At 32.0% G+C, this 27,744-nt stretch overlaps 1 protein-coding gene across 2 annotated transcripts; it reads left to right on the top strand.

The window, feature by feature from the left end:
* The first annotated feature begins 956 nt into the window (after window positions 1–956).
* Window positions 957–27,744, top strand: LOC143074624 (uncharacterized). 2 transcript variants are annotated; one of them, XM_076249991.1, is made up of 6 exons: window positions 957–1,116; window positions 10,148–10,238; window positions 11,637–11,703; window positions 24,045–24,234; window positions 24,862–24,952; window positions 27,537–27,744. In XM_076249991.1, exons 2-6 carry the CDS (start codon window positions 10,175–10,177, stop codon window positions 27,605–27,607), a joined length of 483 nt encoding a protein of 160 aa, XP_076106106.1. In that variant the 5' UTR covers window positions 957–1,116; window positions 10,148–10,174; the 3' UTR covers window positions 27,608–27,744. The 2 variants fall into 2 exon arrangements, with proteins under 2 accessions (XP_076106106.1, XP_076106107.1); XM_076249992.1 differs by lacking the exons at window positions 957–1,116; window positions 10,148–10,238 and adding an exon at window positions 2,201–2,308.

A 27,744-nucleotide genomic window follows, 5' to 3' on the forward strand; every position in this document is an offset into this window, starting at 1 on the left:
GTACAAGACAAGAAACTCGAAAGGTTATTCGACGGTGAATAATAGGGTAATTCATCGCTGGTGTACATTGTTAGGGTTATTCGTCCTTCCTTGCAATGAAATGAAAATTAACTGAATTATCCCATGTCACGTGATAACGTTTTACCGAATAGAATTGTTTGTAATATATGTAAGATATAAACTGTCTTAAATATTCTTCCAAGCTACTTTATATTTGCTAGATAAAATATACGAGTCTCGGATCCAATACAGCTAACCTCGAATCTATAACAGTATTAATACAGATAACAGTCAGTTAATAACACTATGAAACAACGTCAGTACTCAGAATCTATACTTCATGACATCGTTTATTATAGTTGTGAAGTTGATACGGAAGATTTGTCAATATTTGGTAACTTCCGATGAACTTTTTTTTAGAAAAAGACGTTCTTTGGCATGCCCCTGGTTCATCACCTTTCTGTTCATACACTTGTGACGTTTTACAAAGTCTGAGTAGTTGCTGCTTGCTCTTGAATAAGTTGTGAAATGTATATCCCATAAACAGGCTTCACTTATTTATCAAAGTCGCTTTCAATTCAAATGTAAATTACTCACGACAAACAGTTTAAACATGAAATTATGAAGACTATTGCAGATACTAGAGGTATTTCCCTTTTCAGACAGGGTTACGGTATAGCATTCAAGTAAGAAATAAACAAGAAATAAATATTTCTTCTCATATCCTACTAAAATTGGACATCTTAAGGGAGGGGCGAAAAGAAAACTGTGGACTTCTCCTATTACAAAAACATGTAAACTAAATAGTGAAACTGACTCTTGTAAATCTATGTATGACTCTTCGAATCACACATCAATGTACATACGTAGGTTAAAAATTCTCAGCATTACACTAAAAAATTGAAAACGAACAGAAGTATATTTCTTTTTGTCTTTGTATTTGAACCAAGAAGAAGAGATGAAGAAGACAGTATAACTCGTAGTGCTAGTAGAACTATATATAACACTCTAACCAAAAGACAAAGGTGTTCATCAGATGTATCATCTATTCATTCATCAGACTGGGTGGAGCAACAACCGCGTAGATTTTCAGTCCGAAAACAAGTTCCTGAAAAGGTTTATGTAAAACTTTGATATATTATGATAGTTTTTAATCGCATTTAGAGCATATAATTTACCTCATACTTAAAGGGGCACTAGCTACGAGGAATAGAAAAAATCTAAGTATGTTTTTTTTTTGTTCAGCCATTAATGAAAGTGAAATAGTGAAATAATAATTCGCTTTTAGCAGTCAAAATTGTTCAATTTTGTCAAATTAAGCTAAGAAACATTGATAATGAATTATTCACTTGCAAGTGAATAATTCGACCTCATTAAATCCGTATTCACATGAACTTCAATTTAACCCCTGAGCTAAAGATGGATAACGCATGCATTGTCCGTGTACTGGTTATTAAAAGGACAAAACATGTCAACATTGAAAGTGAAACAAAGGTAAATCATTTGATTGGCTGATTCGATCCACAACAAATCATTCTTATACAGGTAAAAACGATGAGAAATATATATTTCAAATCTATAATATCAAATTAAACAGACCTATAAAAATCCAATTGCACGAGTTGCTTAATCTATTTATATCTATATTTATGTAAACATCGCTTATATGGTCATTTGGGTGTTCAACTCGCTAGTTAATTAGATATTGTATAGACTAAAATACACACGAAACGAAGTTACATATTATCGAGCTGATGTCTTGTTAATTGTTTATTTTAGACTTTTACAATGTTATAAATAAAATATGAGAATTTGAATGAAATCGGTGACCATGAATTTGACAGCTAGTGCCCCTTTAAGACTTTTTGGTAGTTAAAGTTTTTGAAACTAGTTTACTCTTGTGACATTTTTAATCGCAAATATTTAAGCTACATATTGTATCATGGTAAAACAAAATATGATACGGTTATAGTGCACGTCAATCAAAACAAAAACCAATATAAATGTGAACAAGTACAGGTCTGCCTTGACATGTTATTTTCAGTTAAATAACAAAACAGTTTAGCAATAACACTTATATATATATATATATATATATATATATGAAAAATAAAAAAGGAAATGACGAACAGTACGAGGAATATATAATGACTTCGAAAATGTATTTTAATGATACATTATACATTTTACTAGACACCTGTGTCAATATTTAAATCATAGTGTGCATGTTCCATGTACATTATGGCCAATGGGAAATCATCGATTTCCAAGTATATTAAGAAAGCAAAGAGAATCAACTGAAATTGAGGTAGGCAAGTCAAGTTACGTTACACCTACTATTAACTAGTTATACCATTATTTGTTGTAAGTTTCATTTTTTCAATATATCTTATCCTCTTGGCAACATCTGCTACGGGATAAAAGTTAAATTTCAAGCTACGATATTGTATCAGATGTTTAATTATTTGGTGTAATGTGTCTTAATAAAAACAGAAACACCTCGGTGGTATCACAGTCACGTGCTCGCCTCGGGTTGAGGAGGTCATGGATTCGATGAAAAGCCCAGTAGCAAATGACTTGAAATTTGATCCGCTAAGCACATGTTATATGGAAGTATTAACAACACTGGTCGACTCGGTGTAAACATAATTGGTTTGACAATGGTGGAATAGGTATTCCTACGGACTGTTAACTTCTGAACTAACATGTTATATAATCCAGCTCAGCAAGTATAGATAGTACAAAACAAGGTCGGCCGTGACCATAATTGCTAACTTCTACGTTGTTCAGTCTCTGATTGAAAATTTCCCCATTGGCTATGATACCAGATCTTCTTTTTTATACCCATAGTCACATCACAATAACATATTCTACCCGAAATGTATTTAATATTTGTGACTGAACGTTTAACACTAAACCAAACAACCACCAATATCTTGATTACACCTTTAATAGTTATAGAAAAGGCTATTGTATTGATTTCTCCTTATAAACTAATCGAGAAAATCCAGAGCAATATAACATCTTAGTTTTCGAGTACTCCGGTTTGCACTTTTCATGTTGACTATTTCGCAGTATAGTCTGGAATTTTCGATCATGTTATGCATGATTCAATGATGTAAACTATGAAATGTCAGGTGTCTTAACTTTTATTGCGAATACGAGAAAAAAATTTCTATGTAATCATTGTATCCGTAGATATCGAACAGTTACATTCCTTTTTTTGTATAAATTTTTGTATTGTCATAATCATTAATACCGCAGTCCCACTAGGCCACAATCGCACTACGATCTGTGAAACACAATGCTGTTCAAGACCATAGTACGATACTAGCACGCCTATGCCGTTTTTCTTTCAGTTTCCGCACTCCATCATATTATTGATGACTATGTGCCGTGCATGCGTGGATAAAATTAACAATTACATGTATAATTTTACATCAAAAATTAAATAAAGAAATAATAACTTGTTTTTGATTTTCACTGAACATATAAGATAAAACTATTTACAAGGTGTTACAATTACATGGTGTAGTATTGGTTGAGAACAGATGTTGGAATCTGTTCTTTAAAGGCTTCAACTGTGGTGTATCGGACATCAGTAATTGGTAAAAGGTTCCATTGAATGATTGTCCTTGGATAGAATGAAAATTTATATGAGTCTTTTTTGCCTACATGTGCCTGAATGAGTGAATGTGGGTGTATTGTCTTGTTCGACTGTCTGATGGTATTAACAAGTTCGTAGGGTATATTGCTAGTTGGTGGTGAATAATTTTAAATAAAAATATTAGTCTTGTTCTTATTCTTCTAAGTTAAAGTGTTGGCCAGTTAAGATGGTTAAGCATGTTTGTCACAGAGTTGGTGTTATGGTATCGATTACATGTATACCTGCACGTCTTTTCTATTTGTAATTTTTGAGATTTTGTATGTTTGTCCCAGACGCAGCTACCATACTCTAGCTTTGGTCTCACAAGTGAGATATAGGCCTTTTCTTTAACTAACTGTGAGCTGAATTTAAGGTTTCTTTTGATAAAATTCAGTTGTTTAGTTGCATTTGCTGTGATGTTATTTATGTGTTTGTTAAATTTTAAATCAGTTTGTATTGTTAAGCCAATAAATTTAGTAGATGTTTCGTGTTGCAAAGTGTGCCAATGTAAGATGTAATTTAATGAGAGAGGGGTTTTATTTGTTGTTACTTGGAGGACTGAACACTTGTCCGGATGAGTCAGTCCTCTTCACACTTTACTTCTGCTGTTAGGTCTTCTTGTAATTTTTCTGAGTCATGTTTATTCTTATGGTTTTGTAAATGATGCTGTCATCTGCGAAAAGTCTAAGAGTGCCATGTTTTATATAATAATTCAGATCGTTTATGTACACCAAGAACGGCTTAGGACAGGACCTTGTACCGTTCACAGAGGTACTCCTGATGTGACATGTATTTGTTCAGATTTGGTGCCTTCCAGTAATACCGTGTGTGTGCGAAGTGTGAGAAAGTCTTTAATCCAGTTTAATGTTTTGTCGTCGACACCATAGTATTTAAGTTTATGAAGTAGTCTTTTGTGAGGGACTTTGTCAAATGCTTTGGCAAAGTCCATAATAATTACGTCTGTTTGAATGTTATCATTATTATATTTTACCAGTTCTTGTATGAATGATACTAACTGGGTTTCGCAAGATCTTGAGGAGCGAAACCCATTTTGCAGATCGTATAGAATGTTGTTATTTTCTAGATGTGCCATGATGTTGCTTGCTAATATGTGGTCCATGATCTTACATAGGATGCATGTTAGGTAATAGGCCTGTAGTTGATAAGGTTATGTTTATCTCCCTTTTTAAATACTGGGGAAACGTTGGCATGCTTCCAGTCATTAGGTATTTTTCCCGTGTTCAGAGATTTTTCAAAGATTTATATTATTATGGATGCAATACCAGTACTTAATTTTTTCAGCACACTCCCATATATGCCATCCGCCCTGTGGCCTTGTGTGGGTTAATGTTTTCTAATAGTTTTAGTATGCTTTTCTCTGAAATTTGTATGGTGTTCATTTTGGATGGTTAGAAATTCCCATGTCAGGTATTCTTTCACTGGATGATTCTGTTGATAATGCCTTCTGAAATTGGTTGTTTAGCAAATTGGCCTTTTCTTTGGTGTTATCAGTAAGTATGCCATTTTTTCTTAGTGCTGCAATGCCTGAACTGTCATTTTTCATGTTTTTGATGTAACTGTATAAGTTTTTATGTTGTCTTTTAATTATGTTATTATCTGGTTCGTTTACTGGGAGATCTAATATCATGTTCTCGATGTAATTCCAGTAAGATCTTCTCATATCTGTTTGAATTGATTTATTGAGACGCTTGTACTTTTTCTTCAGTTGTTCATTTCTTCTGCTCTTTTTATGAAGTCGTTTAGCTTTGTTATTACGCCATGGTAGTTTTTTCTTGTTGGTAACTATTTTGTGTGGGATATTTGCTTCTACTGATTGTGTTAAAGCTTCTGTGAATGTATTCCATAGAGTATTTGAGGTTGATTCTTTAAATTGCTCTTTAATTTGCATAAGAGTGTTCCCAAATCTATTCTTATTTTACTCCAGTCAGCTTTGATGTATTGTAGTACTTTATTTGGTTGTTTTTGTTTCTTTTTAAAGATACATTAAATTTAGAATAGACAATGTCGTGGTCCGCATTCCCAATAGGGGGCATGGTTTCGTTCTTTTTAACTCTGCTTGGTGTATTCGTGAGTAGGAGGTCAAGTATTCGGTAACCTCTAGTAGGTCTATTTACAATTTGCTCTAAAGAGTGGTCATTTATGATGTCTAAGAGTTGTGTGTGCAATTTAATTGCCTAGAATAATGCATGGTACTTCCCAGTCAATGTGGCCGAGATTGAAGTCGCCACCTAGCATCACAGTGTTTTTGTATTATTGTTGATGCGATTGAGTGAGATGTTTAGATTTTCAAGTGATATGCCATTGTATGAAGATGGTCTATAGTAACAGCCTAGTATAAGTTTTCTTGCATTTGTCATGTTTATTTCTGCCCATATGCTTTCAGAGTCTGTTTGTAATTCTCTGATTTCATTTGATAGTAATTGTGTTAATATGGCGATGAGGACACCACCGTAGCTTTGGTTATTATTTGATGGAGGGCGGTCTTTCCTATACACTGTGTAGTCGTTAGCTGGAAAGAATTTAGATGATAAAATATCGCTACTGAGCCAGTTTTAAGTGCCCAAAATTATTTCTGGTTGTACAAGACTGAAAGATTATTGTTAATATTTTCAATGGTGTTTCTTTCTTTTGAGCTTTCTTGACATAAGTTTGTTTTATAGGTGACGATGTTGCTTTAGGTAAGCCAGGACTTCAAACTGAATGTTCTGATAATGGTGAGAATGAGTTTGATGTTTCAGGTATGGTAAGATCAAAAATGGATTAGGAGAAGTTTGGCATACCCCATTGTATGCACGCCCAAGATATATTTGATGAACCCATACATTGATATATATTACATGACATGCCTTGACAGTTTGCATGATACCAAGCATTGCATGAATCGCAACATAGTGATTTTGTTGCAATGTGACAGCTTCCTTCTCCACATGTTCCACAGGGCCATCTAGGTGTTCTGGGGCCTGGGTTTATTTCAGTGTCTCCTGATAGTGCAAGTACTAGTAAACATAGATATGTGTTTGATTGTTTGGTGTACCTTTGATGTGATTTATCTGTAATAGGTCTCTGGTTTGTAAAATACACTGATGATATGCTATGCCAAGATAATTTATTAAGTCAGCTGGTGTGTTCATTTGTACAGGTTGGTTGTACAATTTATGTGGAGTGTTAATACATAAGCCATGACTACTACTTTTGAATGTCAGATATAGTTCCTTTTAAGTTATAATTCGCAAAAAGATAAAGGGTGCATGTGTCTAGAAATCAAGAACAAGGACAATTTACACAGTACCTGTTAGCTCAAAGATGTGTTAAGTCTTCGTTCCCTGGGCTCCTCGGGGCTACAGGTTAGGTCGACAGATAGCCATATTAGTAAGAACTGTTGTAAAGTTCGGGATTTTTTAAGTGCATAGAAACCGGAAGTTCTTATAAACCGGATGTTTACATGTTTCTAAGCTTGTTGTGTAAAAAAAAATGTGATTATTATGTTATCATGTAATGGATTTATGATAAATTTGGGAGGTTTTATATATAAAAATGCAAAAGGTCGAAAAACGCTCTTTTAACGACCTGAATACATTCATACTACGACTATCATGCTCATTTTCATTTTCACATTAAATTTTAACAGCTCTTCAGGTTTTGTTTGTCTGTATGTTATTAGGACCTCTTGTCCTTTTTCCCCAACGGCTCAATCATGCTTGACACGTCTGTGTCATCCCTGCTATCGTTCACTTAAACATCGTCATTTGAGCTTGATGGACCATCAATAGGTTGTGATTAAGGTTTGATTGGTCGGTCCGACATCTCTGTTGGATCAGGATTCGTTATTATCAGAGCTCACTCTGCCTCTACATTTACCCCTACCTCCTCGCCCATGTGTTATGATATATTGTGGTGACATGACTGTGTTGTTTCGTTCGGAGAAATCTACGTATATAAGAAGTAGAAGGAATGATACAGTATAGATATGAAATACGATGTTGACGTTATTGCTGAGAATGTAGTAAGATCACGGTATGAACGCAGTGTAATCGTGATAAGAATGTGCTATAATCGCAGTAGAAGCGTGTTGCAATCGGAAAACTCGTGGAAAGGTCTTAGATAGAACGTGATGAGCGTAGTAAGATCATGATAATCGTAGAAAAGGTGTAGTGAGAACGTGGAATAATCGTGGCGCGATCGCTGTAGAAGCGCAATGACGACGTAGTATCATCATGAAAGCAACAAAAATTATCATTTTCATGTCGCTCATACCGCAACCTCACCACGATCTGAATTTATTTAAGATCGCGGTGAGCGTGGTGCAATCGTGTTCTAGTGGGACTGGGGCTTTAGTCCGGCATCAATACCAAGAAACGGTTTTTGCATTGCTCCGTGATGCAGGTTTCCAAACTATTTTGGTTATTCCTGGGCTGCGAATGTCTGTTTATGACATATGATATTATGATATTATTATGATATTTCACATTTGGAATGTTTTTTTTTTAAGTATATAGGTATTTACTGCTATTGTTGCCAATAGTAAATATTTATTTCTTACCAAGTTGTGTGTAATTTACTTAATATATATATTCCGGACCATATGAGTATTTGGACCATACACTCATATGGTCCGACCATACGCGTATGAGTATTATACTCGTATGGTTATTAACGGGCCGGACCATATGAGTATTTTGACCATATAGGTTTTTTTTTCAAATATGCATTACAAACGTTTCAATAATACTATAAACTTTATCTAAAAAAACATGATGGTTACATGACAATGTATTAATTTAAAGGCTACGTTAAAATTAAATATTCAAGCCAAAGTTAATTTTCATCGCTTATTACATTCTTGCATGTAGGCTTATGGTGACATTTACTTCCACACAGCAACATAATTTTTTCGCATATGCACGTCATGGTTGTGCACGATCCTTTTCAGTTACACCTTTTGTTTGCAAGTTTGCAGGTTTTGTCGTTATTCCGATGTGTCTAAGGTGTTAATGAAGCTCTAGATTTCAAATATCGTATATAATATGACTACAGTACACCATATTCATAAAGCAACTTATATAAAATATGTTCCTTGTCAGTGACTTTTTGTGTAACATTTAATTTAGAAATTTTTTGGAAGTTATCTTTTCAAGTCGACATATTGCTATTCACTCGTAAAACAAATCTGTAATGGACATCGGTATAAAATATGTTTATTACAGTCTTGACTAGGTAGTAAAATTAACTATGTGGAACTTATTTTTATTTAGTTAATCTCTTTATTATAAGATGAATATAATACAATGACCTATATAAAAACGTATTTTTTAAACTAGCTGCCAAATTCATGTTCACCGATTTGACTCAAATTCTCATATTTTATTTATAACAATGTAAAACATTTTTCCAAACTATCAAAAGTATAAAATAAACAATTTACAGGACATGGTTTCTATAAGATGTAGCTTCGTTTCGTTTAAATTTTATCCAAGACGCCATCTAATTAACTATCGAGTTGACCTTCTATGACCATATAAGCGATGTAAACATAAACATGGATATAAATAGATTAAGCAACTTGTGTAATTTGATTTTTATAGGTCTATTAAATTTTGTATTATAGATTAAAAATTTATGTTTATCGTCGTTTTTACCTTTAAAAGAATAATTGTTTGGGGATCAAATCAGTTAAACAAATTATTTACCTTTGTTTCACTTTCAATGTTGACATTCTTTTCCTTTAAATACCCGTTCACGGACAATGCATGCGTTATTCTATCTCTTTCTGCGGGGTTAAATTGGAGTTTACATGAATACGGATTTAATGAGGTTGAATTATCCACTTGCAAGTGAATAACTAATTTTCAATGTTTATTAGCTTAACAAAATTGAACCAATTTAGCTAATAAAAGCAAATTATTATTTCACTATTTCACTTTCAATAATCACGGAACAAAAAAATCATACTTTTGATATTTTATATATCTCGTAGCTATTGCCCCTTTAAGGAACGGTCATACCTATATGAGGAGTTTAGAAGTAGTCAAAGTAATCTGTAACAGAATCTTTATTACCCCGACCATACGCGTACGGTCGGACCATACGCGTATGGTCAAAATACTCATATGGTCCGGAACATATACAAACAACCTGTAAATTATTAAGTTGTGTTTATGAACACACCAGACAAAGATGTCTTAAAGTAAAAGCTATCATGGGAATAAATTACCTTAGCTGCATTTGGCAAAACATTAAGGAATTTTGTCCTCAATGCCTTCAACTTCGTAATTTGGCTTTGTTATATTTTTTTTTATTCGAGCGTCACTGATGAGTCTGTTGTAGATAAAACGCGCATCTGGCGCAAATACAAAATTTCATTCCTGGTTTCTATGATGAGTTTATCTACACAAGTAATCGGCCTTTTATTTCAATATTACATCTCCATTGATAAAATTAACCTTATCGGAATCAGATGAAGTTATCATTATTATTTTACAGGATATATTCAAAATAGGTTCAGATGTCATGGCCTTTTTTAGAAACGATCTTACATGGTATCCTGCAAAAGTTTTAGCCAGAAAACTGACCGGTAAATTTCTCTGTAGTGGAAAAGATGTATATGTTAGCGGCAATAAGTGAAATTAAGCATTAAGCTTAAATCCTAGGCAATAAGCTAACGCTTAGGCTTTAACTTATTGCCTGAAATTTTCAGGCATTCATCTTATTTCCTGAAATCTTATGATGATTATTCATCCTTTTGCCGAACATAATTTAAGGCAATAAGTAAACTCAGGAATTTATGCATATTAAGTGATTTATTCTTAATATGAGGTCGTTTCTTAATTATATTCCTAATATTACATTTATAAATATACATTCATTTGACAGATCTTTAAATTTAGTAAGTTTAGTTAGTAATTTTAGCAGTAAAACAACAGCATTAACTTATTATTTTTTCATGTTTTTGTGGTATTACAAAATATTAAAAAGATTTTTTTTAAAGTTATTGTATCCAATTAAAAAGGGAGAAGATTCTTAAGATACTTTCATCAATAGGCAAACTACATTTTGTGTTTGGAAAGAGTGTCCGTCTGGCAAAATTCACATGACCTTGACCTCTTATTCTTGTTTCATTGGAACATGTTTATTTTTTGTTGTTATTCTAATTTGCAGATACTATTAACAATACGGGTATCATAGTTGGTGTATTAAATGGTTGTTGTGTTTAAATGTTTGTCGATCAATGTTAATATGAGCTTGGCCTCATATTCGTGGTTCATTGTTCAATGTTCAGTCTTGGTTGTTTGGTATGTATCTTAGTTACGAAAAACATGAGCCATGGAATGATTTTAAGGTGAACACCTTTGTCTGGCATGGTTCATCTGACCTTGATCTCTTTACAAGGATTATTGATGATAATGGATTAGGTTAAGTGTTACGTGTAGTACGCGTTTATATTATAGACTCTCAACATAAAGTACGGAAGGCGAGACATTTCGTTCTTTTCAAGCACAAACTAATGAAATATTAATGTTACTTACCTCAAACAAAAAAAAAACATAAATAACCTACAAACACTTGTCCGTGTGGCAGTTTAAGTAAACTCAGTCGAAAAACTTAAAGCTGTTTCTGATATACATTTAGGTGCCACATGTAGATCAGGATCTGCTTACCTTCCCGGAGTACCTCAGATCTCCCCCAGTTTTAGTGTGGTTCGTCTTGCTTAGTATTTAGTTTCTATATTGTGTCTTCTGTACTATTATTTGTTTGTTTGTCTATTTATTTTTAGCCATGGCATTATCAATTTATAATCAATCTATGAGTTTGACTGTCCCTCTGGTATCTTTCGTCCCTCTTTTAAAAAAAGGGTATGTTTAGCACGCCAAAGGATACGTGGCAAATCCTGCATTTCTACCCAGCTTTACGAATATTATTTATCCGACACAATGAATGTTTATCACATAGTAATGAGATATTAATATTATAGGTTATCTGATCCAATATCATGTCGACAAATATATGGAGATAGTACCTGCAAAGCTTTTAAGATTGATGTAAGTACATATACCATAAATTTATCATATATTTAATATTCTGTTATTTCTATTATTTTTCACTTAAAGCTACTTATTATAAAAGATATAAAAATTCATGAATTTTACAAAATTACAATATGTACTTATTTGTATTCTGTTCTTATGTATTTTATTTTATTTATATATACACTACTACGTTCATTATCTATAGACCGATTGCTCTATCTTTATGTAATATTATACATGATGCGTGTCTTTGTCGAGCCTTCAACTTTTGTCAAAAAAGCGAGACATAGCGATCCTACATTCCGTCGTCGGCGTCGTTGTCGGTGGCGGCGGTGTCCATAAAAATTTACTCTGTGGTTAAAGTTTTTGATAATTTAAATAACTTTCTTAAACTATCCTTGATTTCTACAAAAATTGGACAGACGCTGGTTTATGATCACATCCAGAAGTAAATTTTGTAAAAGAAAATTCCTATTTTTTTCGTATTACACTTATAAATGGACTTAGTTTTTCTGCTATGAAACATTACATTCACTCTTAGGTTAAGGTTTTTTAAATCTTAATAACTTTCTTAAACTATCCTGGATTTCTATTAAACATGAACAGAAGCTTGTTTATGATCATAGGATAGTATCCAGAAGTAATTTTGTAAAAAAAAAAGTTCTGTTTTTCTGTATTTTACCTATAAATGGACTTAGTTGTATTGCCGGGAAACATTACATTCACTCTGTGGTTAGAGTTTCTAAAATTTTAATAGATTTCTTAAAATATCCTGCATTTGTACCAAACTTTGATAGTTCAGCTTGTAAATGATCAAAACCTAGTATTTAGAAGAAAATTTCGTTAAAATTTCGTTCCTGTTTTTCTATATTTTACTGATAAATGGACTTATTTTTTCTTTCAGTTAACATTACATATAGTCTGCAGTAAAAGTTTTTAAAACATTCATTAGATTCATAAACTATCCTGGATGTTTACCAAACTTGGACAGAAACTTCTTACAATCAACAGATAGTATCTAGAGGAACATTTTTATTTTTTCCCTCATTTTTGTGGAGCCTGTGACTAATAGCAAAAGTAGGCGAGACATAGGGTTCCACGGAACCATCACAATTTTTTTTTTATCATTAATTATTTTTGGCTTTATACAAGCTTTCAATAGCAGCGTATCATATATTCATGTTAATTTCAGCTGTTGGAACAATTTGTAAAACTTTTTTTTTTTCAATGTTTAATTATTTTTTTAGATATTTCGTCTCACTATTTTTAATATATGCCACCTTTGATAAGTATTTAGTTTGCCTACAAACTTCACTTATCATGTCGTACTATTAACAAGAAATTTATCAAGTGTGTACCCCTTACAACATAGTTTTTATATTTATCTGAATACGTTTCTTTATTTGATGCCATTTTTCCAGGGTTATAGTTATCTCTTATACTTGTTTTTGTTACTTGTCTTTTGATTGGGTTGAGCTCTTGCAATTGATATTTTATAGTTTTTTTTTTTTTTATGTTGTGATGCTAAACTACTATTTCAGGTAAGGGTGAAAGTTGGTGCCTGTTAAAATGTTTAAACCCGCTGCATTTGTTTACACCTGTCCTGTGTCAGGATCCTGTTGTACAGTGGTTGTCGTTTGTAGATGTGGTTCATAAGTGTTTTTCGTTTCTCGTTTTTATACCACCCCAACTAAACTTTAGGAGGCATATTGTTTAACCCCTGTCCGCCCGTCCGATCGTCCGTCTTTACGTCCGCCCTTCCGTCCGTCCGTCACATTAAAGGTATATAGTTATTCCGCATAACGTCTCCTACAGTTTGAAGGCTAGGAATTTTTCGCTGTCTGTTTGAACATATCTTGAATGGATGCATGTGGTCAGGGTTTTGATACTTATTGATATTTGCTCTTTTGTGAGATAGTTGAACTTAGTATTTAATTGCATAGGAGGAACGTTTTCTGATAACTCTTCCTAAAGTTTGATTGCTAGTATGTTTTCACTTGGCTGGCTGTTTGAACATAAATTGAAGGTGTGCATGTGGTCAGGGCTTTGATTTTTATAAATATTTGCTCTTTTCGGAAATAGTTGAAAATTTTGGTGTATAAGCAGTTAAATGTTAAAATATTTTATTTTAAAATACCACTTTGTATCTGCGGAGGCATTCATTGTGTTTCCCAGACACAGTAATGTCTCAAAGAAAGTCATACATTGACTTTGTTATAATGCAGTTATTTCAGAGTGGAGTGCAGCACTTTGTCTTGTTTGTTTTGGTGTCAATATTATGGTTAATAAAAGAATAGGAATTTTATTTTAACCACTGGGATATTTTTTTTCATTTCACATCATAACAATATATTCTAGTGGAAAGTAAAATCACAAAAATACTGAACTCAGAGAAAAATCAAATCGGAAAGTCCATAATCACATGGCAAAATCAAATGACAAAACACATACAAAAGGAATGGATAACAACTGTCATATTCCTGACTTGGTACAGGCATTTTCAAATGTAGAAAATGGTGGATTAAATCTGGGTTTATAGCGCTAAACCTCTCACTTTGTACGACAGTCTCATCAAATTATGTTATATTAACAATGATGTGTGAACTAAACAGACATAATAAATAAAATAGTCAAAATATGGGTAATACAGTGGTAAAATTTTCCAATGATATTCCAGTGGAATCATCAATCTGGATTTTTTTGTTTTATTGGATTTAGCAGTGGAATTCCAATGGTTCACTGAAATCCAAGGAAATTCCAGTTGAATTAACTGATACTCCACTGGAATGTCCGACGAAGGCCGTAGTATGGACAATCAGAATAGTCGTGATAGTTTGGATAGGCTGTGTGTACCTGTACGATATGCTAATCCAGGCATTCTTTATTCCTCACAAGATTCCTTATTATCTACAGACCGGTATGATGATCTAAGCCTAAGAATTTTATATTCTGTACTTTTCATTAAAGGAAAATAAATGTACTTCATTGTGACAATGACTGAAAGCAGGTGGTATCTTTTTTATACGATCGCAATGGGCTCGTATAATGCTATGTCGTCCGAGGACACATCTGGTTTCCGGACAAGAACTTTAGTTAAGGTGAATGGATGTCTATGAAATAGCTAGGGTCATTTTCCCCTGAGTTCTTTTTATTCGATAAGATAGGTGAATCATGTTTTAAATAGCCCGAAAGATGCTAATGATAGTACATGAAAATACGTCACATCATCTATTTTCATACCTTGAACTGGTATTCCTACAAAAAACAAGGTCAAGACTATTGATTTTTTATATTGATTTTGTTTAATTGTTAACACCATTTATGCGCATAAGATACCATACCACGTTACTGGTCAAGAAGCCAAATAATTTCGAACAATTTCAAATGGGATGCTGTTTTTTTTTTTCATTCTGAATATATGTATATCTGTATTTATACTGGTCTTTAAGGTTTTATTGTCTATAAGATAAGACAAGATACGATAATATATATTTTAACCGGACGACATCTTACATCATTTGGTCATAGAACACCTTGTGTTACAAACACATGTACTATGGTCTTTTTCTGGCATTTTAACAAATGGACCCTTCGTTGTGATACAGATGCAACAGCTTCTTGCAGTTTTACCTACAATCATGATTTGTAGTGTAATTGATTTGTTTTGTGGTGTTGTTTTATTTTCGGATGACTTAGGTACCGGTGTAGGGACGGTGGTAAACATTTTAGTACTATAGTATCTACACAGTTGGTGAATTGGCGACAAAATTTCTGTTGACTGCATTTGTTAAATTATATAATTCCATGTTCAAAAAAGGTTTCGAAAAACTGTTTGTGTTGTTTTTAAACTTTTGTACAGTGGCCTTATTTATTTATGTGTATATTACACACGCAACATTTGGGCTTCATTGCTATATACTCAATTCTCGTGTTATTGGTTATGTGCAGGCACCTACTTCAGTTTGATGGCAATTGTTCCTTGCATATATGTAATAAATGTAAACACATGAATAGAAAGTAAGTCAAGAGTATGGATAGTCATCGTAATGAACACAATAAGCGATACATTATTTTTTTCTTTAATAAAATGATATATAGTCAAAATGACCCATAATGACTCTATGAATTGAGCAAACATCCGAAAAATATGATAGAAACATTAAAATTTAATATTTTAACACAAAAAATGCAAAAAATCTCAGCGAGATTTGAACCCTATTTTAAAAACAATCTTTCCTTTGTAGTTCTACGCTCTTTTTTTCTTCTTGATAAAATTTTATGCTCTACTGATGGAGCAACGGCGATGCTTTACCATAATTTTCTTAATGAGAAGCTATATAGGTACAATTTAGCGATGTTACACTTTTTTTCATTAAAAAGTTGGTTTTTATGTATTAAGGACGCACTAAACCAATTTCATTTTTGAGGGGAAAAGTAGTATTTATTACAACAAAAACAAAAAACATATTTTTTTTTTGCTTTGAAATGTCCTTCTGGGGGGATTCCCCAATTTTCCCACACACTAAATTCCGCATATTGGACTTTCATCCTTTTTGGAGGGTTAAATTGACTATTAATAACACATATCATGATATATGAAAATCGAGATATTGATCAAAAAGCCTTTTTATTTTTTGTTTTTATAGTAAATTTTATTCTGTCAACACTTTTTGAAATTGGCCCTTCTGTGAAAAAAATTCAGGGGAAATTGGCCCTATATCTTTTACAAGAAGGTTCAATACCACAAAAGAGTGGTTGGGATTGATTTTGGGGTTATGGTACAAACAGTTTAGGATCGAGGGATTAAAAAGGGGTCGAAAACAAGCATATTTGTAGTTTACGGACAATAACTTGTGTGTAAGTGTATGGCATTGTACAACAAAGTTCCATATCACAAAGGGAAGGCTGGGATTGAGCTTGAGGTAGTTGCTCCAAACATGTAGGAATTAGGATAAAAAAGGGACAAAAAACAAGCCTTTTTCTATTATTTTTTTTATTTTTTAGATTAGACCGTTGTTTAAATTGTGTTACTCTAGTTACTTTTGGGGTCCCTTTATAGCTTGCTGTTCCGTGTGAGCTAAGTCTTAGCGTATTAAATTATAATCCTGGTACCTTAACTATTAGTGTAAGTCGCCGTGCTTTGACCAATAATAGTTTATTTTTTACAAAATTGTGACTGGGATGGAGAGTTGTCTCATTGGCACTCATACCATATCTTCTTATATCTATCTTATTCTTGCGGTTTGAAGAATAGTATAATCTAATGTATTTTTATCAAAGAAGTACAGTTTGGTGAAATGCTTGGTGAAATGCTTGGTACAGTTTGGTGAAATGCTTGGCTCAGGATTTGAATCAAGAGTATTTTTATAGTACACGTACTTAGAAATAAAATAATCAAATCATTGAGACCTAAAACATAAAATAATCAAATCATTAAGGCGCACTGACATAAGTGCAAAGAGCTTTACATATTTTTTGATTGCATATTATAATTTTTTCACCTGAGCTAAGAGTCGTGCAGATCACACAGGTAATTATGAACAATAAGCTTCCACATTGCTTGCATTGAAATCCCGTAATTTCACTGTCATAGGAAAACCGATTTTACATGGTGCCATTTTACATAGATGACATACATCATTCAATTTCTTCATTATTCGATCTTTCGGTTATATAGCTCCGCACTTTTCTACGTCTGTATACAACGCTAGCATTCAAATGTTTGACTTTGAGTGTCCTGGTTAAGGTAAGCTCATAAAAGGGCTTCGGACGCACGAAATTGACTAAGAATTATTTCCATTTACTAGCACTGGGTCGAAACTTCTCCGCCATGGTGTCATCAGCGAAGTCAGTTAATTTAAACCGACATGGTTTATAACATTATTGTTTTTAATTCCTCGTTGTTTAATTATTAAGTATTCAGAACTCTCAGGCAAAACTGTTGATCTTAGATAATTTGGCTATTACTTTGATGAACGTTTTGTCGATATTGTTCCGAACATTCTATTTATTTACACATCCTTAGCTGGCTTTTACATGTTAAGTTTGAGTGTTCATGATAGAGTTTAGTCCAGAAAAGCGCATCGGATGCACGTAGCCCGTTTGGTGTCCGAAGAACTGTATAAGTTTACTCGATGCTGAAGATTATGGTTTAGATATTTGTTTTGTTATGTGATTAAATAACTCAGGTAAATTGTATGTTGCCAATTCTAGGCGAGTGATATTTTTTTCAAAAGACGCTTAGTAAACGACCTAAGATAGGGATCATTGGTTTTTTTTGTTTTTTTTTTTTTGTTCAGATAACACATCGATCATGTGTTTTTCAATATCACGGGAGAAAATAACTTGCAGTACAGTGCTTCCATGAATATACAAGTATCATGAAACACCAAACTGTGTTTTTTTATGTCGAAAGTTGACGACATGTTAAGTGGCAGCATTAGAAATTGAATGTGAATATAAACGCATAATTATTTTTAATTATATTTGGATGTAGTTATAGGGGGGTTCCTTTTAAATCTTGTTTTTAGTGGGAGAAAACTATTCATATCAAATAATTTTTTCAATCCACGAGACTTTCCTGATAAGAAAAATATAACAATCGGCCCTCTTTTGTTATAAGACATATGACGAAAGAGGAGCGAAAGATACCACAGGGACATTTAAACTCATAGATCGAAAATAAACTGACAATGCCATAGCTGTTCTTCAGATTAAAAAAAATAATAAGAAAATCGACAAAAGATAGTTTCCTAAGATTCGTCGTAAGTCATAGATAAGACCGAGTTTAGGATGGACTTACGATCGACTTAGGATATTCTTCAGTTGCGTCTCGAAGCTATCTCAGGCACATCTTATGTTAGGACGTCCTAAACATATCATATGTGCGAAATCCTAAATAGTTAAAGTAATTGTTTGATAAAACATTTATTAGAGACGAAACCAATTAATAAAATTGTTTACAAAATTTTGTAATAACAATAAAATTGAGAAAGGAAATGGTGAATATGTCAAAGCGACAACCACCCGACCATAGAGCAAACAACAGCCGAAGGCAACCAATGGGTCTTCAATGTAGCGAGAATTCCCGCACCCGTAGGTGTCCTTCAGCTGGCCCCTAAAATATGCATAATAGTACAGTGATAATGGACGTCATACTAAACTCCGAATTATACACAAGAAACTAAAAATTAAAATCATACAAGACTAACAAAGGCCAGAGGCTCCTGACTTGGGACAGGCGCAAAATTGCGGCGGGGTTAAACATGTTTATGAGATCTCAACCCTCCCCCTATACCTCTAGCCAATGTAGAAAAGTAAAAGAATAACAATACGCACATTAAAATTCAGTTCAAGAGAAGTCCGAGTCTGATGTCAAAGTATTTAATGAAATTCATGATTTCAAATGTAATTAAAAATTATTTCTAAATAGAATTTTTATATAAACTGTAAAACAATTTGTTTTGAAATATGAATATTGAATTCGTAGTGTCATCGTATCGTAAAAACACGAAGTTCAAAGTTTAAAATCATGCACAATTTCTTTATACCAGTTAATAACCGATCGTCCGTCTCTTTTCACCTTCATCTTCACGTAAAAAAAATGAGAAAAAATCATGCACAAAGTTAGGATGAAGATAGGATGATCTTAATACACCTAATTAGGTGTCCTAAAGTTAGGACGAAAAATGTGATATATCCTAAGTTAAGAGAGCTTCGAGAACACGACTTAGGACAAAGACTTCTCATAAGATCCTAAGATAGCTTCGAGAACATCGCCCCAGGTCAACAACAGAAGATTCAACGCCAAAATAAAAATAGCTTAAAAAAGCGTGACTTTATTGTAACCATATTTATCCTATATATCACCAGCCCAGTAGTCAGCACTTCGGTGTTGACATGAATATCAATTATGTGGTCAAATTTCCTGTTACAAAACTTTGAATTGTTCGAAAAACTAAGGATTTTCTTATCCCGGAAATAGATTACCTTAGCCGTATTTGGCACAACTTTTTGGAATTTTGGGTCCTCCAATACTCTTCAACTTTGTACTTTTTTGGCTTTACAACTATTTTGATCTGAGCGTCACTGATGAGTCTTATGTAGACGAAGGGCGCGTCTGGCGTATTAAATTATAATCCTGGTACCTTTGATAACTATTATCATTATTAATAGTTTTGGCTTTCAACTAGCTGTCAGTAACTGCGAGTACTCTCAAATCGTACTTTCTTGTAAAATTTGATCTGTTAATAATCTTTGTAATGCTTTTTTGTTATTTCATGACAACATGTTTCTGGTCTATGTACCAGCTTTGATTGTTTGAAATAACTATAAACTGTTACTTCTTCGTATTATGAACACCAAAATTATTTCCTTTTCTCCTTAAATACGATCCAGCACCTGTGCATGAAGAAACGAAGTTTTATCGAGCACAAGTTGAATAGTTTTATTGTTGATATTCCCCCGACATATACCAAGTTCAATTACTTTCATTTACATACTAGAATTTTCTTGGTATTCCTTAACGGAAGATTATATATAGACAGAAGTATACTTAACAACAACATTATTTTCATTTACCTGTGTATAATATAAGGTAATTGTTTTTCAAAGTTGGTAATTTTCCAAAATTGTTTATCATTCCACAGCAGTTTTATACTTTTACTTTAATAATATGATTTATTAATTGTCATTAAACTTTTACAATGTTTGTGGCAATACAAATTTAAACAAACAATAAACAACAAAATAAAAAACAAAATAATATACGAAAGTTAATCCATTAGACACAAAACCATAAGCGATAAATTCATAATATTACAATATTCAATATCCATGTTACAATAAGACCTCTGTCCTCAGTTCTAATGACCTTTTAATAAAAGTCCTTGATTAATAAATATTTACATAAAGAGAAAAAAAAAAAAGATTTATGCCTGCTTCATAGGTATGAAAAAGGCTTTTGATTCAGTATGGAGAACTGCTTTCCTTTATAAATTATGTAAAATGGGAGTTGGCAGGTCTTTTTACATAGTTATAAAACAACAATACTTAAATACTAAATCATCTTTAAAATATAAAGATTATGTATCAGAATAATTTAATATTGCTAGAGGGGTTAAACAAGAAGACACACAAAGTCCCACTTTATTTAATGTCTTTATAAATGATATTGTAAATTGTTTTGAGGGAAATGATTCAAGTCCTCTTAATCTTATAAATAGTAAGGTGGGCCTTCTTTTTGCGGATGATCTTTTAATCCTGTCACAATCAAAAGAGGGTCTTCAAAACAGTTTAAATAATGTCAAATTATATTGCAACAAATGGCAACTCTCTTTGAATACAAACAAAACTAAATCCCTGATTTTTAGTCAGTCAAAACATAATAGTGAAACATCACATATTTACTATGAGAATAGAGCCATAGAGAGTGTAACAGAATATTCATTTTTGGGAATGTTGATAAAATGTAGTTGAAATTTATCAAAAAGTACTTTAGAGCTGACAAAAAAAGGCAAAAAAAGTATTTTTTGCAATAAAATCCTATACTAAATTATTGAATAATCTACCTATAAAAGTAGAAATAATCTTTTTGATTCTTTAGTAAAACCAATTATGGCCTATCATTCAGAAGTAACATATTTGGATACATATATTTCTTTTCATCGAGCCAAAAACAGAGCCTTATCTTCAGGAAAATTAATCAACTTGATTTTATAGACAAAACCCCTATTGAAAATATGCATCTTAAATTTTGTAAATCTACTCTAGGAATAAGAAAAAATGCATCCAATTTAGGAGCAAGAGTTGAATTAGGGAGATTGCCTATAGAATGTTTTATTAAAACACAAACCCTTTTATATTTAGCCAAACTATATAATATTAATAGTAATCCATTGATAAAGGAAGCTTTTTCTCTAGCACAGTCTCTAGATTTGACAGGAACTCACTCATGGTATACATATGCAAACAATATTGTTGAAGAGACTAATGTTGACCTTAATATTCTTTCTACTTGTAAGGACATAGAAGATGTAAATAAGATAAAAAAAAACGATATAAAGTTAAAAATGAAAAATAGATATGAAGATTTAATTCAAACTAAATTTCAAAACATTGATGATAAAAGTAAATTTTATCTTTATAAAAAACTTATAAAAGATTACAAACTAGAATCTTATCTAAATACATCTAATTTTCAGATAAGGAGATTAATCACTAAATTTAGAGTAAGTGATCACTCCCTCGTGATTGAAAAGGGGAGATATTTTAAATCCCAAGAGAGGAACGACTTTGCCATAAATGTAAAATACTAGAGGATGAGAAACATTTTTTACTCTATTGTGAGTATAATAAAACTTTAAGAAATGACTTTTTTTCAACAAATATGTACTGAAAATAATAACTTTAATAATTTAAATGAAGGAGAAAAAACTCATTATTTACTACATCCATCATCGCCTTTACAAACAAATAAGTTAGGATCCTTCTTGAAAAAAGCATAAGAACTGAGGGCAGGGGACACTTAACAGCTTGCTTGTTGTTATAAATTTCGATGCTGTTTTTATTGTGTATGTTTGATATATATGTATATATGTTTATTGTGTTAATATATGTTGGTCACAAACTGTAAAGTTTATACGACGATAAAATATTTGATTTGATTTGAATAAAGAAGCCAATAATTCTAACCCGTCTACTAAAGGAAGTGGGGTTCAATATATAAAATATTTTTTTATTATCAGGTAAATGAATAAAATATTCCTCATCTAATTGTATATTGTCTGATATTTTCGTTTACCTTGCAATGGAGAATAAAATGAAATTCATCTTCGATGACTTTGCATGTTTTACACATTCTTTGTTCTCGGGGAATTTTAATATAACGACTATTTTCTATTTCAAGACAATGGTCACTTATACGAAGTTAAGTAAAAATATTTCTAATAGAAAAATCATTATTAGACAATAAGTAAAAATTTCCTTCAAGTGAAGATGTTAAGTTTTTATACAGAAAAAGTTTGCTACTTTCTTCATTTTTTTTTCTATTTGACTTTTATATAAATCTTTATAATAGTCATTTATCTTATTTCTAATTTCTTATTTTAAATGACTTACATCTGTAATATTCTTAAAATTATTTCCACTTTGTCTTGGAGGTTATTAACTGGTTAGAAATTTTAAACATATGTGTACCAAGAATATACATCATTTAAATCAAGGGATTTTATAAGTGCAAAGGCCTCTTTCAATATTGGGTTTAAATTATCAATATTTAGTCTAGCAAGGCATAAAATAGATTGAGTTGTAATACAATTTTCAACTGGAAGTCTACCTAGTTCCAATCTAGCTCCTATACTTCATGAAGTTTTCTTGGTTCCAAGAAGGTATTTACAAAATGATAGATGGATTTTTTCAAAAGGTGTTTTATCAATAAAGTTGAGATGGTCAATGTCACAATTTCTTTGGACGACTCTATGTTTTGCCCTATGGTACACAAGGAAATAATTTATAAAGAATATTTCAGAGTTGTAAGTCAAAATGAACTTGACCAACTTATCAAAAAGATTTTTTGACACCGAAATAGGTAAAGATCCCAGAGAGACTGTCTTTTCTGTAAGTTAAAAATAAAGCTTTACTGGCCTTCTTTGTCAGCTCTTTGAGACTATGTTTGAGGTTACCATTACACTTTAATAACAACCTAAAAATTTATATTCGGTATCATTCTGTATTATGTTATCTTTTAGTTTTATAAAAGGGGGAATTATCTTAGTGTGTTGTTGGATAACAATAGTTGTTTGTCTTTTTGATATTTAAGGTTAGTTGCCAATCATCACAAAAATTGTTAACTTTATCAAGTCTATTTTAAACCAACATTTAAACCAATATTGCACAAAGCTGTACTCTTCTAAAAAGGAAAATGATAACATTATATCGGAAATTTGTATTTATTTTAATTTATGTTCTTGTTACTTTTTACCAGAACGTTTTTGTGAATTTATGATAAATAACGTCTTTGCTAACATGAGACAAACATTTCTGTATCTATAGAGAAGATAATATTTTGTCACTAGATTTCCATTATAAGTGAACACCTGCTTTATCAAGTTTATAACTGTTTTGTTATACACCACTCTTTCAACTGTTTTTGATAGCTTCAAAATTCGCTTTAAAAAAAAAAACAAAAAACAAACACATGTGAAACACACGAAAGAAATATTATTTTATGAATAAATTAGCACAATAATCTATTATATCATATAAAATACCAGAGCATTATAGGGCTTACAAAATATTTAAATGTAAAATTATTGCGAAATCTAGTTACAAATCATTTTGCGTTTTTAACATAGGGACCCGCCACAAACAGAAAGAGGAGCATCTACTACATTAGACGCCATTAACATAAAAATGTATAAAGGAAGTTATATTCCTAGAGATCCTATTGTCGAACATGTAACCGCAAAAGTATTCAAGATAATGGACCATGTACAAATTGAGGATGAAAAAGAAAAGTCGTACCGACGTCTTGAACATAAAGAAGTAAGTAGATGGAAGTATAACTTGTGAACGCTGTTGTACGCTAGTTTTTATATTAATCTATACGTTTAACAAAAAATCAGAATATTTTCCATTCTGATGTATTTGTAAATATTCATTTCTAATGTATTTCTAACATATTGACATGCATATACTTCTGATCATAAGAAATAGAACGCTGTACCAAATAATATTTACTTGGTATAATGTTTTTAGAAATTCATACAATTTTTTCTGCAAAACTCCCCTTTCACATGGACAAATAGAAAGGTTAAAAAACATAAAATATTGCTTAAGGGATACTTACAATCACAAAGATAACTTGTTCTTAAAAGGGAAGGAAGGCATAAATACCACATGCTGCATCTGTCCTCTTATATTTAATGCGTTCCTCAGTTTTAGTTGGTAACCCGGATTTGTTTTTTTCTATCGATTTATGAGTTTCGAACAACGGTATACTACTGTGCCCATTATTTTTTGGTGTTGCCCAGGCAAAAATATTCTTAATATAAAGTAATGACTAAAATTCGATTTTAATATTGAAGAAAATTGCAAACAATTAACTTTATCTCCTCATATTTTGATAAATATATTCGTTAACACAATTTTAATGTTTTATTTTTTCATAAGGAAATTATCAAAGTTGGCACCAAAATACTTGCCTACTTTAGAGATGACAAGAAATGGTATCCAGCAAAGGTTATTGGCAAAAAACCATTTGGTGAGACGATGGGAAAACAGTACAACGAAAATATCGAACTCCAAAGCATCAGGGGAGTCCATAAAACTGACAACATCAAACGCTTTTACCCAACGGAAGAAGTAAAAAACAACTGCAATATTGATTTGAAACAGGCATTTAAAAAACATTACAAGGATGCTTAATAGTTCAAAAAATTATTACATTGTACCTCCACGGGATAAACAAATTGGTCTAAATGTCTCTGTCACATGCGTACGACAGCCCCACAACGGTCAGCCGCATGGCAAACAATTATTTGAGCTACCTCTTAAATGAGTTATTTTTGGTTCGTCAATAGTTCATACTGTATTTAAAGTGTTTGTCAGTGAAACTGAAATATTCTTAAATCTTTACACATTAACAATACAATATTAATAACACTTGATAGAAGTTAACGCGCGCACAAGATCTTTTTTTCAAAAGGAATACGTAGCAAACGGATAAACAGTCTATTAACTATCTCAGGTTATCTCAACATGAAGGAACATTAAGCTTTATTGAAGTACAAATACATTAATTTTAGTTAATTAACAATAACGTTCTATAAATTTTATATGTCCGAAGGCGCATTTCTGGATTAACATCAGTAGGAACGATCAACCCGGAAACGAGAAATCCTAGGATGTATTAAAACTTTAATACATTTACAACAATACTAATTAACTGGACAATACAGAAAACAGTAAAATAAATTTGGTCTATGAATTACTGATGCACATGTCCAACTATTTCGAACTTAATTAAATGCACCAAAGAACATTTCAACTAATGATATTTATAAAAATTATTCTTTCACCTGAAGATGGTGTGGTATGGGTGTCTTTCGCCATATTGGATTGTAAAAAAACAGAGAACATATGGTCCTCATTTTCAATCAGAAATATGTAAAATTTGACACAGGAATACGGGCGTATGAAATTTGCGCAGATTTTTTGAATTTTCATTCTTTCATTTTTTTATTTGCGCCGATTTTATATTTGCCCCTAATTGGATTTACAGGTAAGTTAATACGTGTACATGTACTATACAGTTAAGGTATATTGGTAAACTCTGGTTTTAAAAATAGGTTTTAGTTAATTTTGGATTCATATTGTTCTGAACTTTGCTGTAACACGATGGACATATTGCACATTGCAACGAGCCGAGGAGTCAATTCTTTAACCATCGACGGCTATACACATAATTACGTAAGCCAGACAAATATAGAAGAGTCGAAGTCACAAGAAAGGAATATATTAGATGTGTCGCCTATAAATACCCAGCAACAACAGATTTATGGTTTTAATGTATTCCGTTTTAATGGATTTGAATGCTGTAAATAGATTTTCAATTCGTCATTTTAGTATAAACCAGAGTGTTTTTATCTAAGGATTTTACGTTTTGATTTTAAAGTATGTGAATATATTGTACAACTGGCTAACGGAAGAGTTCTAATGTTAAATGAAAAATAACATGACTATGAATAAAATCTTGAAAAAAAATCTTGGATGGAGAGTTGTCTCATTTGCACTCATACCACATATTCTTATGTCTATTAACCTGTAATTTACCTGTAAAAAAATCGGCGCAAATGAAATGCAGATCGGCGCAAATGCAAAACGCCGAGGAATACATGCAGCTAATATTTTTTTCTGTAAAAGAAAAAAATTATAAGATTTTAACAGTATTACAAGTATATATTAGTTTTGCTTGATTATTAATGTTTTTGAATTGGCATTGTAAGGGAAGTTAACTCTGAAATATGGCATTTTCTGAAGGAATCTACATGGAAGTTTGCTATTTTGTATTTAAACCGACAAAAACTTAAAGTAACCCTATCTTTTCTTTTCATATTCTCAAAGCATGTTTTTAAAAATATCTTTTCGTATTTTTTTTTTACAATTCTCTCAGTAAATTTGGCTATTTTAGGATATGTTGGGCAAATAAAAGCTTGTATGGATGTCATGCAATAAAATTGATACACATGATAACTAAAATGAGAAAGAGATTCATCCCTATGTCTAAACTTTGTAGGGATGACTTATAAAAAAAGGACCGTTTTATATTTCTCACGAAGACAAACATTCTACTTATAGCATGGAATGTTCCGGAATCCAATAGTGGAATGCTACACAAACGTTTTTCCCAATTCTTTCATTTTGAATTCATTGATTGATTGTTGGTTGCTTAACGTCCAGTGGCAAATATTTCATGCAGGTTCAGGACGAGAACAAGTTAACAATAAATACAATAGGTAGGTCTTGTCATAATAAAGACCATTTGGGATGATGGTCTGGGATATTTGGACTGCCACTGGAAAATAAGGGTATATTGGATAGGGACAGACATTTTGCCTTTCAACAGGCCACATACGGACCCCTCAAAGAGTTGTTGCAAGGGTTCTTAACGTGCAAAGATCATGGCACTCTCTTTACACAAGGCATCGGTCATTTTGAATTGATGGAAGTCAAAAACAAATAGTGTATTTGAGCTATGCTCTGATTCCGAACAAAATACTGATGTTTTTGAATATCTCTATGAAGAGGTTTTGTTCAAATACATACATTTCTTTCTTTTATTTCAGGATATTTAGTCCGATATGAAGATGACAAATACATGCATATACTGCCCCCAAAGTACTTGAAGATATGTTAGATTTATTTCCTCTTGAACAGAACACTTCGGTGACAGTTAAAGATATAGAAATAACATATACTTTTTCAATGTCATTTGTTAAATCATAGCACACATATAATATGTCTGTCCTTATATATTAATTACTATTACTTCAT

Source organism: Mytilus galloprovincialis, chromosome 5 (genome assembly GCF_965363235.1).
Source record: "Mytilus galloprovincialis chromosome 5, xbMytGall1.hap1.1, whole genome shotgun sequence".
NCBI lineage: Eukaryota > Metazoa > Mollusca > Bivalvia > Mytilida > Mytilidae > Mytilus > Mytilus galloprovincialis.